The following is a 12216-nucleotide window of genomic DNA, read 5'->3' on the forward strand; positions in this document are numbered from 1 at the left end:
ATAGGAGAGGTGGAAGCAGCTCCACTGCTAGATCAATAGGGCCCCGTCTCCTCGCCATTTCAGCTGAGCTGTCTTATTAATTATGAAAGGATTCACCTGATCCCTGCCAGGGACCACAGCCTCTCCTCGGCCCCTCTGCTAGAGCCCTTAATGGCGGTTCGTTCGCAAGCTGCCTCTGGACACCGCAGAGGAAGAGGCGAATCGTGGTTAGGACTCGGCCTGCACCGATCGTGGTTAGGGCTCCGACCCGCCTGGGGCGGGGGCCCGCAGGCTGGGCACTGGCCTTGGGTCTGCGTGTGTTTTCTCGCGCAAGCCCAACCTGCCCGAATCCTCACCTACAAAAGATCTCTGCTTTTTATTTATTTAAAATACAACGTCCTCTTTCTCTTCAAGTAAACACTATTTCAGAAAACTGGCAAAGAGACCTAGTTAATGAGGGTCTGCTTGAAGATGACAGGTTATCTACTGGCTGGCGAACAGGTGCTTGTATACTCCAGCGTCCCGTGTCCCTACGGAAACCCCAGGCACTGGATCAAGAAAGCAGGCTTGGGGCAGGAAACAAATGACACCCCCATTTCAAACAATAACTTTTATTTTATACTTCTCTATACTTTGTAGCAAATCTTTTTTTGCTGAATTTAATTTATAATAAACTTTTTAAATTACATCTCTCTCTTTTTTTAAAATCAAGGCTCTTTTATGTCAAAATCTTTTTTTAACTATATTTTAGATTAACATTTAACACCCCCCCCCTTGTGATCTATACCGTTGGATATTCAGGTATTACTGTATGTGTAACAGCTAAAACAAGAGGGAAAATAAAGGCAGTGGACTTGGAAAGATGCATCGACAACAGCAGGTAAAGCTTAACCTCTCAGTGACTTTAGCAGCGATTCTTCTGGAAGCCTTTACCTAGACACCCGAGATTTCCTCAATCCCTTCTCTTTCTCCCTCCTATCCTTAAACCATAAAGCCAACAATCTGTCCTTTCACTTTCCTCGAGGAGAAATGTGCAGTGGAAATGATCAAAACAAGATACTGTGGAAGAAAGACGTGAGCGTGAATTATTCACCATATGCTTTCCTCGTGGACATCTCTCTTGAATTCATTCCCCTGGCCTTCTCCTCTCCTCTCTTTCCTATTAGGAGGAGCCCATCATTTGTCATGTATTAACATGATTAATATAGTAGGTGGCCCAGGGCCGTTCCTGAGATTCTTGTGCCAAAAAATAAAAATTAAAAATTAAAAAAAAATGGGGTGGGTTTTCCGTTTTCTTATTTTTGTGTGAAGACGGACTAAAGCTGAGGTCCGATTTTGGCTGTGCTTGCTTGCTCACTGATTGGTAACATTTGGCAAATAAAACACAAGGAATCAAACGAAATCAAAAGGAGAATCAGGATTTCCCACAATCCTATATGAGTGTTTTCAGCATCACAGAGAATCACAACGTCCCCAAAGAACGAATGGATCTTCCTCTCGATTTCCGGGAGCATGGAGTGAATGTGGGTGGGCGCGCGGGGGGAGCCGGCCCCGCGCTCAGAAGGAAAGCCAAGTCGCTAAAGCTGCCGAGAGAGACATCAGGAGCACGGGGAGCGTCGGGAGCAGGGACCCCGCCGCCCCGTTGCCGCTGCCGCAGAGTTCGAATAAGCTGCCTTGGATGTTGAGGTTTTTGGATTCTTTTCTCAGTTTATCCCACATATCTTTCGCCCCTTCCTGGCAATCCGTAAGGGCTGTGACCGTGCAGCTGTGGAAATCCTCCCAGTATCTGGCGAGGAACAGAACAAAACGGGAGAAGCAGGTTGACTTTGGGCGCGGGGAGGACCCGGTCCTGCACCCCTGCGCCTCCTCCCCACCCCCACCGCCTCCACCCCGCGGTCTCCGCAAACCTCTACGGGAGACACCCCCCACCTCCTCCCCAGAAGCCCGGCGCCCGGGTCGAGCTAGGTTTGCTTTCGCCAGACCTCGGCCCACCCTGGAAGCCGACGTCTGAGGGCAGAGGCCGCCCCCGGCGGCGTCTGGTTTCTCTTTCCCGCTCCCGGGCCGGCACCCGGCAGCCGGGAGCCGGGCCGCACCCGCAGCGCCGCGCTGGCACCTCGGCCTGCGCAGACAGATTGCTCGTCCTCCTCGGGGAAAGCTAGGAAAACAGTGCTAAGCCTTGCAAGCTGCCGCCCATTAATGCCTCTTAGCTTGCAAGATGGGTTACTTGCTCAGAGCAAGGCCCTCCCCTCTTGGCTTCTCACTTTCTCCTCCCCCTCGTCCCTTCTGTGTCCCACGCCCCCTCCTCGCTGCGGTACTCCCTCGCCTTCGCCCGCAGCTCCCTCCTCCCTTCCTTTTGTTTCCCGTTCTCCGACTTTCCCATCCCTTCCTCTTCCCTTCTTTGTCTTCCCCCTTTTCCCTCCCCTCGGTTTTCCTCTGTTGAATCCCTCACTTCCTCTTCCTCCACCTCCCCCTTCCTCTTCGGCCCTCCGTGACCCCTGGCCTCGCTCTCCACAGTCCCCGAGCTCAGATTTGGTCCGGAGACTCCTGCCTGCCTCTCCCCTCCCCGAGTCGGTGAGTGTCGGTGCCCTGGGGCCAGCCGGTCGCCACCTTCTGTTTTTGCAAATCCCAGTGCTCCCGGGCCTGCACCCTGGGTCCCTCCTCTTCTCCCCCTCCGGAGTCCTTCTTGGGCTTGGGCCCCAGAAAGCCTCCTCCCCACGGCCTCCCGGGTATGGTGTGCAGCCCCCCAGGACGGGACTCGGTGCCGCCGCGGTACCCTCCGCCAGCCTTCCAGGGACCCCCTCTCCTCCTCTCTCCCTCTCTCCTCGCCTCTTCCCGAGGCCCCGAGCCTTCTTCCCCAGGCACCTCCTCCCCCTTGGGCTCAGCTGCTAGCCCCGCCCCCACAACCTTCAACCAACCTGTCCTTTTTCATTATTGTCCCCCTTTCTTCCGAAAACCCAAAATAGATCCCGAGACTAAATATAATTCCAACCCGTGATCGATTCCTGGGGCGCTGTCTCCTTTCGGTGCTGGGTCGATCCGTGCGTCTCGGTAACTCCGAGCTGGGCTGGCTCCCACTTCACCCGGGCCTGTAGCGCCAGGTCACTAGCGATCGCCTTCCATGCAATTTGGTTGTATTTTCTCCTATCCCTCCCTTCTGCTCGCTAGCCTGGACTGTAAGTGCGTTGAAGGCAAGCACCATGTTTGATTTATTCTTGCTTGCACGCCCACCCCATCCTCTGGCTAATAGCAAAGATATAAATGCTTGTTTAATTGCCTTGAGCTCTGGCTATTTTCTAACGACTTTTGTGAGTCTCTAATTTATGAGGACGGGGGAGCCTGGAGCACAGGGCTTCCAGGTTCCTCACTTCATAATAAACAGCAAGATTTAGAGAAACCAAGAGGCGGAGGGAAAGCGCTCTTGCTGTCATTGCACCTCCCAAAGGATGTCTAAAGCTCCTCTTTCTTTATGCATGCCCAGATGGGGACAGGACCCTCCTGGAAGAGGAGTATGGTGATAAAGGACAGATATCCACAAGGTACTGAGAGGCGGTGGGTTTCAGCAGAGTGTTGAGCAACCAGAGTCATTAATGAAGTGGAAGCCCAGACCCAGCAATGGCCTCCAGCCTCTGGAAGATGGGGTGGGCAGGGGGTTGGAGGAGGATACTTCTATCCTCCAGGACCAAGTCCTGCAAAAAAATTAAAATAACTTGCAATAACTGAATTCTAGCAAATAGTAGAAGATTTGGGAGCTGATCTATATCTAACCTTTTGTCAGTCTTCATAAAGCTACATTCTTACCTTTCACCAGACATTTGGAATTAAAGTAGGTGGGTATGCAACCCAGATCAGGCTTTTGTCCCTTTTCTGATAGGAAGGTACCAGCTACCTAGGTGCTGCGGCTTTTGGTGGATATCAGGGTACTTAGGAAAATGTGTAGCAAAACTGACACCCATTTAATTACTCATTGTTTAAACAAATAAATGGTCCCTCCCTAGGAATTAGAGAAAAAAGGACTTCACTGTATACAAAGGATGGTGCAGAAAATGGTTTCATCAACCTGTGGGAGCCAAGGAATACCTCTTGCCTTGGGCTTTTTGGTAAAGACAAGAATTGGGTGAGGGATGGGAGTTACAGCTTTTTTTTTTTTTTTTTTTGAAAAATAAAATAAAGTAAAATAAAATAAGTGTGTGTGTGTGTGTGTGTGTGTGTGTGTGTGTGTTTATGTGTGTATTATAGAGGACAGAGGTACTGCTAAGGTCTGCAGTAGCTAAAATGTTGCTGGTCTACCATAGTAGGGCTCTCTGCTAGTTACCTTTTTTCCTAGTGGGAGCAGTGCTTTTCAGCCAAGCTCTGGGAAAATCCACTGTACCTGGCCAGGTACCTAGTCCTTACCTGCCTGTGGCCTGGGGATACCAAGCAAATGCAGAGAGGAAGATGGGGGGGAACAAGAGGGGGCTAGCCCAGACCTCTATTAATCTGCCACAGACTCAGAAGAGATGGTCAATGGAGGCCCATGACATACTTTTCTTGGCCAAAATCATTGACACTAAACAAAATATTCTTCCAGCCTCTCTCTGAGAAAGAGGGACCCGCGCTCCCTAGCCTGCCCCCAAGTGTTCTTCGTGTGTAGCAGAACGGGTTTTATCAGGGGAAATGGACAAAAATGATTGACATTGACCTTTCCTTTATGCAAACCTGAGGTATTTCCTAAAATGCTCTGCAAACCAAAACCAACTCTTCTTCGGAGAGTACTTGGCAGTCCACTCATTCACGCACGCAGGGGGGAAAAATGACGAAGACTGCCTCAAAGTAGAGCGGGGAACCGCCAGCAGTTTTCTGCCCTCGCTCTGGGTTCCAGCGCGCCTAGTGCCGGCGCCTCTGTGCCTGCGGGTGAGGATGCGCTGGGCTGGGCCCCGCTCCCGCGTGGGAGGGTCCTCCCCTGCCCATCTCAGACCACAGGACCCCTTTGGGCAATCAGACCCAGACCCTGGCCGAGGCCTGAGGTCGAGAGCCCACAGCCCAGCACGCTCTGATTCGCGTTGGCGGGGAATTCAGAGCGCAGGCCCTCAGCCAAGCCCGCACGGACCTCAGCAGCGCCCCCCAGAACAGAAACCCAGCAGGCCAAAGTGGACACTTACGTGCACACGGTCTTGATGTTCGTCTTGTCGTCCAGGCCCTGCGGGTAGTTGGCCATGCTGTCGCCCAGCTTGAGCAAACAGTCCGAAAAGCCCTTAAAGACCGCATCGCACTTGCCCGCTGCTCTCACGGCCTGCACCAGGTACGCTGCGGGGAGGAGGGGACACTGGTCAGCAGCGTCGCGACCCCGCCCGGCAGCCCCCGAGGCCCGCCAGCCCCCGACTCGTGGCCCAGCCTCGCGGGACGCCAGTGTTAAAGGTAAATGAAAGATGTAGCCCAAGAGTGACTGACCCGCCCCAACTACAGACTTGTGCGGACCGTCTGCGCGCGAGCGGGTGCGGGAGGGGGAGGCGAGTCCATTCCTTTCCTGCAGCTCCCTCCCGCATCTCGCTCTGCATCTTTTTCTGTTTCCATCGCCCCCTCTTCTCACCTCCCCCGTCTCTTTTATTTCTCTCTTTCTCCTCACTCCCTCCTTCGTTTCCCAACACTTCCCCAGCAAGTCCGTCCTGGCTCTCGAAGTGCAATCTTGCATTTCTGAGGTGACAGAGGGGGTAACGGCAGCAGAGTGCGGGGGTGACGAAGGGGTGAGGAGGCGGGATCGCGTGGGGGCCACGGAGCTGAACCTCTGGCCACGTCTTGCGAAAAAGCCTCGGGCGGGCTCCCGGTGCTTGGTGGGTGCTCAGCAAACACTGCTGAATGACTAAATTAATAAAGTCTCTGGAAGCCAGCAGCAGCCATCGAAATGGGTTGTTTATTATAAATCGGACTGCCTACCGTGGGGTATGTGTTCCGAGTGAGATCGTCGCACTCACCCCACTGGAGAAAGAGCAGCCTTGGCGTCCAGCGACTGGGCTGGGGTGACGAGTGGTCGGTGCACTCGGGGCCGGGCAGAGTACCTGTGTTGGCACAGGTACCCCGGGCTGCCTCCCGGGGGCCAGATCCGTGAAACTCTGTCCGCGGCTCAGCTCCCCACACACCCCGAAAAACCGGCCACCAATCCGCCTGCAGCGGGTGGGACCTTTTCTCTCCAGGCCCCAACCCTGAAGGCCCAGGTTGGCAGTCGACCCGGGGCTCCCGGCGTCTAGCTGCGGGTCCATTCCAGCGGGTGAGGCGGGGCGGGGGGCGGGATGGCGGCCGGGACCAAGAGAAGAAGGGAAAGGGAGGAGGGAGGTAACCCGAGCGGCTCCGAAGTCCTCTCTCCTGGCCCCGGGGCGGTCAAACCCCACGGCGCCAGACTGCGGCTGCCAAGGCCGTTTCTCTCCACCCCTAGGCCAACGAAACAGGCTAAACGTTCCTAGGTGCTCGGCCAGAAGCACGTAGAGGGGCCAGGAGGGGAGCAAGAACCGTTGTTCCACGCGGTTGGGGCTAGGGGAGCAGAGGGCAAGGCCGATCTTCTCAGAATCAAAATCGGCCTCCAGTACCCACGACCCAGAGCGCAGGCTCCTTCCTGGGGAGGATTCTTGCCTCCGGGGCTTGTGTGTGAATGTCTCCGAAGAGGACCACACACCTCACTGCCCCCGCTACCCCCAGCCGCTGGTCCCCGAGAGTCGGGCCAGACGCAGACAAGAGGGAAGGTGACCGAACCTGCAGGCTCCGAGAGCTCCCCGTTTGCAAATTGCGGCAGGAAGAGCGAGGCGGGCCTTGCGCTTTCTAATCCGGAACGGGAAGCGCTGGGGAAGGGACTGAGGTTAACTTCGACCTCGGCTCCGGCAGATACGTAAACCTTCATGAATCTCCCTCCCCCACCGCCGAGAAATTATAAAAACCCTTGCGACTGCAATATCAAATAGAACGCTGTGATAGAATAAACGAATCTTCGTTCTACTAGAATCGGTCACAGTGAAACGAGCCCTACACACCCTCCGCTACAACATGCCACAAATGCAGCTTTGCAGCGCCGGAACGGAGTAAAATACAGTCCCTCTTCCCCTCCCCCACCCAGTTCCCCGTCTCTCCTTACCCTTTACCTCCACCCCCAAAACTCAGTGGCAAAAAAGTAGTCCCTAAGATGCACTGCCAATATTTTAACCGGGGAACTGGGGCTCGCCGGGGGCAGGAAGCGCTCCCGTCACGTTATCTTTGCGGGAGCTGCTGAAGAAGACCCTCCACACCGCGCATGTGTGAGTGTGTGCAGTGTGTAAAATAAGAAGTCGTGAAAATTTCTGGTGTTTTTTTTTTTTTTTTTTCAACTATAACTGCTTCGTCTCTAGTTCGCTGTGGGAGGACCGGAGCTTGCGCGCGGGACGTGTTTTGAAGCTCATGCTGCCAAACAGGTCACAGCCCGTGCGACCCTCGCTGTCCTTCCTGAACCGGGCTTCAGCGAGGCTCGGACGGGCGACCCGGGCTCCCTCCCTCTCCGGTGTCCGCGTCTTGTGCCTTTTCCATCTGTTCATTCATTCGTTCCACCTCTCATTCATTTCAAACTTCCTCCCGCGTGTCTTCATTTGCGTTCCCCATCCTCTCCATCTCCTCGTTCCTTCCCAACCCCCACTTTTGTTGCCAAATGTCAATGATTTGGGACAGCTCCCAGCCATGAATTAAAGATTGAGGCTCTGGTGCGGGAAAGGGCAGACATTCGGGAACAAACATGCTCAATTTCAATTCCACAGCCAACAAATGGTCATTTTCCGGTCGAGGTTAATGTGTTCCAAGCGTATCCCGCATGCACAATCTTTCTCTCTCTCTTTTTAAAAACCCCTCCAAAGTAAGGTTATTTCCCTCCAGGAAAACAGCCCCGAACCTGCTCCGTTTAAAACCCTATTTCAAAAATAACTGCTATATCTTGCTCTCTAAAAATTTGCAGGCTAATTGCAAAATGCCACATTCACTTACTTCCCACACTTAAGGGTTTTTCTGCAATTATAATTTTTAAATTTTATTGAATCTCTTTGCACTAATGTCAAAGATTCAGAAGAACCAGATTCAAAAAATCAAGTCAATTCTTAGAATTAAAGGAAAATGCCAACATCCTGCACACCGTCTAAAATTCCTGTAATGTTCATGCAAAAAAATTAAAAAATAAAAACAAAACCACATACACAAAATCATGTCAAATGCATTTAAAAACACAACACTGAAAAGAATCCATTTTAATGTGTAGATAACTCCAAACCCCGTTTCCTCCACATTTCTCATGGAGAAAAAATATTTTCTGCTGCCCCATTCCCTAAAGGATCCTCCAATCCAAATACTGCAAGGGTTTGTCTGTAAAGAATGCTATGATATGAAATGATATGAGGCAACAATTCCCTCGGTCCCCAGAAAACCCGTTTGAAGAGTTTCTATTTTTTCTCTTGTCCATTCTATTAATAATCTACTTCACTTTCACTTTTAGGTCAGGTTAATTAATGCTCCAACCTGCATTGAAGAAGTGGGGTTTCTAGTGCTGCCTTCCATCACGTCTTCCTCAGTCTGGATGGAAAAACGTGAACTTTTAAAAGCCCCCAAACAGTGTAACTAGGACTCAACATTCCTTAACATAAAATGGGGACTAAGTAAATCTGACATAATTAACCCCAAGCAAACAAAAATAACAAACCAAACCCCCAACGTGACATACAGCATACACTTCTTAACCCTTTCCTATATATAAAATTCGGATACCTATAAGGAAATAAACAGGCAAATATTCATAGAAAATGATATCCACGTATAATTGGCTGAATTCAACCTCCTCAATAATAAGCATATTAAAATATGTACTCTGGGGTTCCCTATCATTCTCAATTTGCCACCCCCCCCCCAGCCGGGTCTGCGGTGCCCGGTGCAAACGCTGCAGCTAGGATATGGGGGGTAGGGGGGCGGGAGAATGACAAAGTTCTAAATGCAGCAGTCTGAGCCCCGAAATATCTTTGCTTTCTGCATATAAACTTTCCATTCTAGCTGCCTAGCCATCTTGTTCCTGCATTCACCTTTCGACCCTTCAAAATATTACCTTGCCGTATCGCAGGGGCCAATGCATTGCCCCAGAACCCAGGAAACCTGGTCTAACCCGAGAAAAGGAAGCAAAAATGGATGTGCGCTTTGGGGGTAAAAAGTGGGGGGGAAGCCCCCTCCCGAAAACGGCCAGCTGCATACATTTCCTGGCAAAGGTTTGGAGTCTCTCTCTCTCTCTTTTTTTAAGAAAAACCAACTCGGGACGCGCGAGTCCCTAGGAGCCAATGCCCCCACCCTTGGGGGTTTGCCGGCTTCTCCGCACCCCGAGGCAGCCCCGGGCCAGTCGGTCCCCCTGGGCGCCTCGGACCGGGCCGGCTACCGCCTGCCACAATCCGCAAGCCCGGCCGGGCGGCCACTTACCTATTTGCACCGCGAGGATCAGTGAAATATATCTGCCGTTCAACTTAAGTCCCATCCTACGTTTAGTCAAACCATTTGCGACCGCAGACCTTTAAATAGTTAGTTTAGAGAACGCGGGGGAAAGCTGAAAAATAGGCATTGCCAACAAGTTCCAAGAGCGACGGAGACTTTATGCACGGGGAAGGCAGAGGGAGGAGAGAAAGAGAGGGAGCGAGGAAGAGAGAGAGAGAAAGAGAGAGAGAGAGGCTGAGAGAGAGAGAGAGAGAGAGAGGGGGGAAGAGCTGGGAATGGTTCACTCCATTAGGAGGGGGCGGAGGAAGTACAGCCTCACGCCCACGAGCAGGCCTGACGTGGGGGATGACACGGAATGATTTTTTTTTTTTTTAAATAAAGACACCTTGGTGGAGAATCGCCATTTATAGTCATCAGAAGCTGGAATTAATCAGATATCTCCAATTAATGTGTGATCCAAACGAATTCTCGCCTCCCGGGGGTGACCACTTCCCCGTCCCCGCGGCCACCCCCGCCTCCTCGCTGTTCCCGGGGCCCCCAAACCCCGCCTCCTCCCTGCGCGGAACAGGGGCTCCCTCTCCCCTCCCCGCCTGCAGCCGGGGAGTCCTGGCGCGCCCACTCGGTTATTTCAACTTGCTCCCCCCTCTACCATCAGCTCAAAAGAGAATCCAGCCCCCCTATCCCTACGTTGCAGTGGGGTTTAAACCAGTGCGAACCCGAGAGGGAAGACAGTTAAAGCAGTTCTATCAATTCGACATCTCCCCTCAGTCCCCTGCCTCCTGCACTTGCCTACCCTCTTTCTCTCCAACCCAGTAGCTGAGCTCTGGGCTTAGCCTAGAGCGCGTGAGCACACACTCACGCACACACTCGCGCACGCCCGCAAGCAGAGCGCCCCCGTGCCCGCCTGCTCACACTGCACGGGAACGCGCGCACACGCGCGGCACACGCCCAGGCCCCGGGGGTTTGGTCCGCACCCGTGGGGTCCCTGAAATATACACCGTTTGCCCTCTGCGAATTTCACCACTTGGGACGCCCCAGCCGGCAAGAGGCCGGCCGACTCACGAGACAGCGACAACTGTTTTGGGGGACAGGAGAGCACGGAGAAACGAGCCTCTGCAAAGATGATTTTCGGATACTAGAGATTTACTAACTCTCAGAGCTTTAGGAAATTTCCTAGGCCATTGATAGAACGCGGGGCTCTTTCTGATCCCGATGCGCCTCTTGGGGTTATTTGTTGAGGATACACACACACGTACACACACGCACATCACGTACGCACACGCACGCCCACCTTCACATACACCTGCACTGTCTTTTGATGCTCAGGCGCAGACCCCGTGTAGACGCAGCCTGCTCTGCAACCGAGTGCTTCTGCAGCTGCGTGTGTGCTCGGTGCCAGGTGCGAACCACCACTTGAGTTAAGAATGAAAAACAGGGCTATTTCCTTTCTAAAGGCCGTTAGGCTTTGGTTTCTTTCCCTTCTGCAAGAAAAGATGACTAAATCTTAGTTTTTTAAATCGAAAGCTAAAGGCAGCATCAGCCAAATTTAAGTCCCTGAAGAGAGAAAACAAAAACCAAAAGACAGAAAACAAACAAACAAACAAAAAAAAAAAAAGAAAAAGAAAAAAGAAAAAAAAAGAGCCCCTCCAAATCTTTCAAAAATACACGGGAACATATCGAAATATTAAATAGTCAGTAGAAACGCAAACGGATTAAAGAGCTATCGAATCGGATTTACTTCTTCAGGCATCAGTGCCATCTGCGCTCCCATCTCAGGGTCCCCACACTCTCTCAGACATTTGCAGATTCAAAGTCAGAGAAAGGGGCAAAAGAAGAGGGGTGCTGTGGAGAGTGAGGGTCTGAAGGGGAGTGCGGGGTTCTGACTGCAGCACTTTGTGACGTGGAGCCTCTGCACAGGGCGGCCGCTTCCCCGCGTCCCGCGGGAGTCGCAGACTCGGAGGTGGGGGTACTGGCCCCGGCTCCGGGGGCGGAGCCATGTAGCTCCACCTCTGGTGACATCACCAGGCCGGCGGGTTGGGTGGCTGGGGGCCCGCCTTTCTAGCGTCCAGGGGCTCTGTGGCAGCCCCGGTGTTTCCTTTCCCGGTGCTCAGAATCTCCAAGGCGTAGGCGGGCAGGGGGCGGGGCGGGGGCCGGTGGCGAGAGGGGGGGTGTCCCTCGGACCCGCCCCCGGCGCTCTCCAATGACAAGGAGGGAGGTTGGTCCGAGGGGCGGGGTCTCCAGGGAGGGGCAGCAGGCCCCACCCACAGCTCCGCCCCGCCCCTCGGGGTCCCGCGCGTTCCGCCCGCCCAGCTTTCTGCTCTCCCGCCTGCGGTTAGCAGCAGCATCCTTGCCTCTCTCGAGACTTTTGCGGAAACCCAGCTGGGGGCGCTTTAATTTTTTGCCCCTCACCTCCGTGCTTTCCTCCTGCTCACCCACAAACCGCGGATCTTCCAAAACCTCGATTTCAGAGGGTGCCCTGGGATTTACCCCCTCTCCGGGTCCCATCCCCTGTCATCCTGAACTTGGGGCGTTGGAGGTGTGGGAGGAGGCTGCGCTAAAGTACTAAATAAAGCAGAGTGAAGCGGGGTGCGGGCGGGCTGCAGCCAGCCGACCCGTGCGCCTGCGCACAGCCGCCCGCCTTGGGGCTCCCGGGTCAGTCGTCGGTGGGCGCCACCCCGGAACCCCAGCTGGCCTTTCCCTCTTCACTTTCCTCGCCTGGCGTCGCAGCCTCCGTCGCTGGCGTAGGTCGCTTTGAAAGTGGAGAAGTCAGAGAGCAGAGTTAGTACTGCACGT

General features: G+C 53.5%; 1 protein-coding gene across 2 annotated transcripts; it reads right to left on the minus strand.

The window, feature by feature from the left end:
- Positions 1-574: 574 nt before the first annotated feature.
- On the minus strand, positions 575-9680 carry NRN1 (neuritin 1). Of its 2 annotated transcripts, none has more exons than XM_059179178.1 (3): positions 9412-9680; positions 5118-5262; positions 575-1765 (listed from the first exon to the last, which is right to left on the minus strand). In XM_059179178.1, the coding sequence occupies exons 1-3, from the start codon at positions 9464-9466 to the stop codon at positions 1537-1539; spliced, it is 429 nt and encodes a 142-aa protein (XP_059035161.1). In that variant the 5' UTR covers positions 9467-9680; the 3' UTR covers positions 575-1536. The 2 variants fall into 2 exon arrangements, with proteins under 2 accessions (XP_059035161.1, XP_059035160.1); XM_059179177.1 differs by lacking the exon at positions 9412-9680 and adding an exon at positions 6700-6859.
- Positions 9681-12216: the final 2536 nt, after the last annotated feature.

This window comes from Mustela lutreola, chromosome 6 (assembly GCF_030435805.1).
Source record: "Mustela lutreola isolate mMusLut2 chromosome 6, mMusLut2.pri, whole genome shotgun sequence".
In the NCBI taxonomy this organism is placed as follows: Eukaryota; Metazoa; Chordata; class Mammalia; order Carnivora; family Mustelidae; genus Mustela; species Mustela lutreola.